We start from the raw sequence: 7,299 nt of genomic DNA, 5'->3' as shown, positions 1-7,299 counted from the left end.
TCAAGCTAGCGAACGCCGGTTGACTACTAAAATAACATAATTTAGGTACCTACCTACATAGATCGGTATCATAATAATATGCGTTTTATACATCAATAAAACATATTATAATATAAATAAATAAATATAGAATTGAACGTTTAGTATAGGTTTTAATTTATGATTTTTATTTTTTTGCAGCACCGGCATTCGCACATTTTCGGCTTAGGTACTAGCGTTGAATTTTAGTACGTGTTTCAGACTCTGGAAAGGCGAACTAGGCAGCTGGAGCTGGGGGATTTGTATTCGTCACATGGTATTACAAGTCCAAGAGGAGTAAAAATGGGTTAAAATATTGAGGATGCCTATACGGGTTTCGTATTAGAAACCGGGTAAAAAAATAGGTCGTGGGTTCGGGTTTAGCGTTCAAAACCTGGTGCAATATTGTTTTGCGGGTTACGGGTATAAGAATGGGTCAATTTATTAGCGGGTTATGAGTTTTGAATTCAAAACCGAATAAAATGTTTTACGGGATACCCGTTTTTATTCCCTGATATCATACCATCCATGTGGCGGCCGGGGCTGGAAGTAATGAATTATTCTAACATATAGACCACTACTTAGGTTAGGTTAAAATAATTCATGTATATAATAGTTGAGGATAATATAATAACAGCAGTAGTTTTAAATTATTTAAAAGATGAATTTCCCCCGATTCTTATTTAAAATTCAACACTGTCCTAATATTATAAATATAACAATATTATTATTATTTATTATTATGTTTATCATATTTTTATTACATAATATAGGTAATACATTTTATTGGTTATTTTTTAGAGATCAACAAAGTCCTACTTCTAAGTCTCTAACCACTCACTATTCCTACTGGATCTCTCTGTTTAACCTGTCTTAAATTTCGCTAAAGTTATTCATAAACCTTTTATTAGGGTCCTAGAACAAAGTGCTAATAGTTATTTTGTGTTTGTGACGCTGGCCGGCGATAGTAAATGATGCGTTTGCCACACTGTGAGGATGAAATGGTGTGGAGTCGTGGAGACGACTATATTAAATAAATATATTTTACAAAATACATAAAATCATCTTACTTGGTTTAGGCATCTATAGTTTAGTGCGTCGAACAAGACTTATACCAAAATAATTCCTTACCGTTAACTTGGACTCAATAATTTTTCTATAAAGCTTAACGGTGCGTTGAAACATTGTAGGTGCATAAAAGTATATCAGATCTGTGCTCTGCAGAGATATAATCCTTCGTTAATAATTGCATTCATTGTTGATGTGTGCGTCTATAAATCTAAAAATAGTAGTAGTTATATGTTGAAAATACTTTACGAACAAAAATAAACTAAAGAAAGTTAAAAAGAATATGGGAAAACTTTTAGAAAATAAAAATTAGAATAGTAGGTAATTTGAAATTGAACAAAATTAAAACAGTAGCGGGTAGGTAACTAATAACATTAATATAACTAGGTAGCATACTATTTAGCCAGAAATATATATCTATTATTTATTACAATATTATATTGTAGGTACGTCTATTTATATTGTGTTTGTGAATTGTGGCCAACACACGATACCTACTAAAAATTATTATTATAAGTAGGTACCTATGCTCTCCACTGATCCTATATAGTCAATACCTATATAAATTCACGGTATGCCTAACATTTTCAATTGATTTAGTTTGGAGTTTGGACTCAAAGTGCCCCCTTCCCTATTTACGTACAAAGTATATATAGTATTAAAAAAAAGTGGGCAAGTGGGTGCCGATCTGCTGTACAGTAGGTTACAAGTGGGTCACTGTAATGGATAGTTTTAAATTTAAATTCAAATATTCAATGATATAATAACATTATATAAGAAAAACGATTCTGAGCGAAGACGGTCAGACACCTTATTATGATATTACACTAAGTATATTTGATGATATTGTTTTGAATAAAGTAATTTATATATAAACTATTTACGTGGAACTTTGTTATAAATTTTCAAACCTTAGCTACCTACAACCTATACAAGTTGAACATTTTATACATTTTGAACTACAAAATAATAATTACATTTTAAATTTGATACATTTTGTTAAAGATCGAACTATAAAAAAAAATTGTGCCTATGTACTTTTAATATTTTTACCTGTTATTTTAACAATATATTAAGTTTTCAAGCTTTTGGCTTAACAAATAAAATTTTATTGATATTTATAGAGAAAAAAATTAAAATTAAAATTTGTCCATCAAATAAGTTAAAATTGTATGGTATATAGAAAATGAAAAATTAAACATTTAGTCAAATTTTCATGTATTGTAATCACACGTTTTTAACAAAATGCTATATGAGAAATCGAGTGAATATCCAACGTTGTAAAAATATGAACTTATAAAACATTCATAAAAATTTAATTTGACTTTCCGGTAGAAATTTTTTTGTTGATATAGGTAGACAAACTTATAATAAATCTTGTATCAAATATTAAAATCTTAGATTTAAAAAGAAAATTTTTTATGAATTTCTAACAAGAAATAATTCGCAAATTTTCGTGATTTTTATGCGTTTTGTCATCATTTGAACTTTGAATGGTTATAAAAAAAATTGTGGCAATACATTTTTAATATTTATCAAATGTTATTGTACATGTTATTTGTACATATATTAAGAGCCTTGCATCACATTTTCAAACTTGTTTACCCAACAAATAAGATTTTATTGATATTCATAGAAAAAAAAAACTAAAAAATTGGAAACTGTAAAATAATATGTTCGTATACAGTTCAAAACACATCAAAATATTTTGAAAATTTGTTCGTGTATAAAAAATGCTTATATAAGCAACCAGAGAAAATTTCATGTTTTTACGGTCATTCAAATTCAACACATTCATTACAGAGGGTTCTCTAAACATCAAATTTACAGCAGAGCGTTAGCCACTTACCCGCTTTTTTTTCGATTTTTCAATGTTTTTTTTTTTTTGCCTTTGAGTAAAAGTTTGAAAATGTAATACAAAGGTTTTTATAAGTTGTTCTTACTAAACTAAAACATTTCAAATATGAAATTTAGTCACAATTTTTTTTATAAACGTTTAATTCATCGAAATTACATATTTACATCAGTATGATTGTATGAATATTATTTTGTAGTTAAAAAGGTTTAAAAATGTATCATAAGATTCTCATGGGTCATTTTTAGTGAAAACAAAAGTTTAGTGGAGCTTTTTTCAAGACTTTGGATGTTTAAACGTATATAATAACAATTTATCCTTTAACAATATTGAATATTTTGTTATTAATTATCATTCAAATTATATTAATTGTACGATTTTGAAATATTCTTCATTAACTATTAAGAAAACGCTACACGGCCATATGTTGTCTCCGTCTTACAAGTACAGTAGTAGGACATCGACCTATTATGAAACTTGATGGTAAGAATATTATCTATGTTTGTCTATGGGTTTTTTATGATTGTTATACATATACGAAAGTTAAGCGTATATAAAATGGCGTAAATTAAATATGCGCTTAACAGTTATAGTAACTATCACTTAAAAACTGAATTATCCTAAGAAACTCACATACAAACACAGATAATGTTTCGAATCATTATGTTTCATTATAAGTAGATTCACTCAAATTTTTAAACTAACAGAGCTAACGTGATCTGTTGATCGTAAATTTGCTATATTACACACTTGTAAGACGGAGACAACAAATATCTGAGTAACATCCTGTTAAGTACTTAAATGTCTTAAATTATCATTCTCTAAACACAATGTTAATTTCAAAATAATTAGATTAATTGTATACTATATTTTTCACTGAACCTATTCATACCATTTTCCAGATTGACTTAAAGGTATAGCAGCTATAGTCTATAAAATAATATAATAAAACTATTATTTTTCACAAAATCTAGTCCAACCTACTTAATAACTATAAATATCTTATAAGTACTAATAGCAATATAAATATAACATAATCTTAATTCTTAAATCATTACAAACAGTCAACGCTCAAAATCAATTTGAATTATTTATCATTGAATTCAAATTTACCACATAAATTAAACTGACCTACTTACATACACTCACCACCTCCAATACATCAGAGCAACTTATTTTTTTTCTGTGCACCTGGTACCATTGGTACTTTTTTGGTCTTTAATAGTGTTTTATTTTTGGCTATCTTATTGTATGCACCTACCATTTTTGAAACTCAACAGCAATATTATATTCTTGTAAGTAGTTTAGTAGTAGATGATGTAAGTGGTTTTAATAACAACAGAAATAATATTTGAAGTTATTTTAAATATAAAGTGTATTATGTATTATTAAAAAATATTATAAATAAGTAATATATTACTAAAAATTATTATATTATAAGTAATCACGAGAGAAAATAAGTATCCTATTAGGTACACAACTAATAATTAATATTATTTATATTAAAATGATACTATTTATAATTTGTAATGTATCTTTCTACAGGTCCAGATTTAGAGTTAGGCCTACTAAGTTTTTTCTTGGTACCTATCTCGCCAGATCATCCAGGCCTGATTTTGTATTAAAATCAGTTACTAAAAAAATAAAAATACACAAAATAATGTTAATAAAATATAATTTTAATTATGAAAATATCAATCAATTTAATATTAATTTCGAATTAAATACAAATAGTTCTTTAGTGTTTCTTTCGATATGAACATCCTGTAAATAAAATAAAGGTTCATTAGTCATCAAAAATGTATATTTAAGAGGATGTCAGAACTATAACACATTATTTGTTTTCTCCCTATGGCTAATGCAAATCTAACATACCAAATTTGCATTTCAACAGAATCAATCTTATACTTTCATGCTTTAATATTAAAGTGAAACTAAAAATTAGAAATACTATCAGTGTTTGTACATTGAATTGTTACAATATTTCAATGTTTACTGAAAGCTGAGCATGTAAAATATTACAATTTAATAATGCTCTCATATTGCAAAAAAATGAAATATCATAAAAATAAAATATACACACAGATAAAACCCATTCAAATTTTAAGTACCTATCAAATAGAAAACAAACATTGAACTATTATTCTCTTAAAAATGACACTGTGTCTCAATGTCCGACCATAGTAGATAAAATAAAATACGCCTGACCATGGTTTGTAAAATAAGGTACCGGTGTCAACAACTTAAATATACTATATATCTTAGATCATATTATTATATTATGCTAGTATAGTATATAATATATTTAATAAATACTAAATATTAAATAATTCATTTTTTTTTTACAATGCATTATATTTTCTGAATTTCAATCTTTTTGCAGAGAAAAACAATCTTGACCAACATTTATATGGCATTTTACCATGTATAATTTTATACTTTATATTATAATGAACTATATTTCATAATCATTATAAAGAATACAAGGTACAATTACACTGTCATCGTATTCTGTGTGGTCCATGTTCAGAATTTACTTGTTATTCACCATATTAAATAACCATCATTAAAATAGTTGAATATTTTAAAATTTGAACTTTTTTGTATTGTGTCAACAGTGATATTTTTAGCATTAATTTCGCAAATTGCATATATATATTGGATATACAAATGTAAGACAGGTGACAATTTTTTCTGTTTATTTCTGTTATTATCATGTAAGTAAAAAAAAGTAGAAAATTAAACATTACATGGTTACTTAAATACTATTATTTTTAAACAAAATTACATTTTTGAAGTTTTAGTTTTTATTGTATAATATTATGTTGGTAAAATTTGTTTTTATCGGCTAAAAAGAATGAAAATGTAATAGAGAATCCTGTAGTTTGTTTGAAAAAAATATTTGTTAAACATTTTAAATATCAAAAGTTGTGGTACGTACCTACGCACATTTATTTATGTACCTAATGGAATAATATTTTATTTAAATTTTTTTATTATATAGTTTCAAGTTGATATTACAAAATCAAATACATAATACACTATACGAGTGTAAAATTATCTAAGACATATATAGTATATGCCAAAATAGTACATAATTATATTCTGTTAATTAGTGGATGTAAGTGTTGACACTGGTCTGGGCGTACCTTATTTTACAAACCATGGTTGAGCATGCATTATCTCACATACCATGGTCTGGCATCTAGACACAGTGCAAAAACAATAGTACAAACTAACAGATTAAACATTTTTTTTTAATTGCATACATAAAACATATTAAATTAAATTAAATAATATAACTAATTACCATCAGACAATTTTCCTTTGCCTCCAGTTGGTCTGCAAAGTACTATTAGACAACCGTCACATCTCACTTTCTCTTGAACATGACTAAAAACGGTTTTAATCTTGTAGCAACCTAGAAATATAATTATGAAAATATATAAGAAATTTCATTTAAGTAAAACATAAGGCTATCTTGTCGTATGCGCTCTATCGGCAACATTGCGACTGCAGTATGCGCTCTACCGTGTTTTGCCACTCTACAATTATATTTAGATTTTAGCAGGAATGGAAAACATTTTTAAAAAATGTTATTCAACAGAAAAAAACAAAAAACAAAAACAATTAATAAAACGAAAAAAAAAAAAAAAAGGTGGGTAAGTGGATTTTGCTCTGCTGTACAGTAGGTTACAAGTGGGTCACTGTATAATGGATGGTATTAAATTTGAATTCAATGATATAATATCATTGTATAAGAAAAACGATTCTGAGCAGAGACGGTATGTCAGTCTAGGTATAAGACATACTATTATATATGGTATTAAAAAAAAAATTGACCTATAATAGGTACCTATAATAAATTCCAAATTAATCATATCATAATATCTATTAGGTACTTATGACGCGTTATACATCAACAACAAACCGTGATACTATCATAGATATATAATAGTATACTTTAGAAGTTTCAAGTATACCCAAGAATAATATTATACAATCACAACAAAATAACTAAAATAGTTATTCTAGGTTTTTAATATGTAATTTCGTCAAAATTCGATCTTTAAATGCTTATAAAAAAAAATTGTGCCTATGTATTTTTAATATTTTTCAATTGCTATTGTAACAATATATCAGGAGCCTTGTATTAAATTTTTACACTTTTTGGCCCAACAGATAAAACTTTATTGATATTCATAGAAAAAAAAACTAAAAAATTGAAAACTGAAAATGTCTGTAAACAGCTCAAAAAGAGTCAAAATATTTTCAAAATTGTATGGTATTTAGAAAATGCTAATGTAAACATTCAGTGAAATTTTCATGTATTTACAGTTATTCGTTTTTGAATTACA

At 26.3% G+C, this 7,299-nt stretch overlaps 1 protein-coding gene across 1 annotated transcript in view; it reads right to left on the bottom strand.

Annotated features, from left to right (window-relative positions):
- Positions 1 to 4,599: 4,599 nt before the first annotated feature.
- The window catches only part of Rps27-2 (ribosomal protein S27-2), a 5,474-nt gene continuing 2,774 nt past the window's right edge, over positions 4,600 to 7,299 (bottom strand). Inside the window, exons 3-4 of the mRNA NM_001135945.1 lie at positions 6,252 to 6,362; positions 4,600 to 4,705 (exon numbers count right to left, since the gene is read on the bottom strand). Coding sequence (NP_001129417.1) covers positions 4,680 to 4,705; positions 6,252 to 6,362 — 137 coding nt within the window. The 3' untranslated portion in view covers positions 4,600 to 4,679. The remainder of the gene's footprint in view (positions 4,706 to 6,251; positions 6,363 to 7,299) is intronic.

Source organism: Acyrthosiphon pisum, chromosome A1, assembly GCF_005508785.2.
Source record: "Acyrthosiphon pisum isolate AL4f chromosome A1, pea_aphid_22Mar2018_4r6ur, whole genome shotgun sequence".
Lineage (NCBI taxonomy): Eukaryota > Metazoa > Arthropoda > Insecta > Hemiptera > Aphididae > Acyrthosiphon > Acyrthosiphon pisum.
This window is presented reverse-complemented; position numbering and strand designations above follow the sequence as displayed.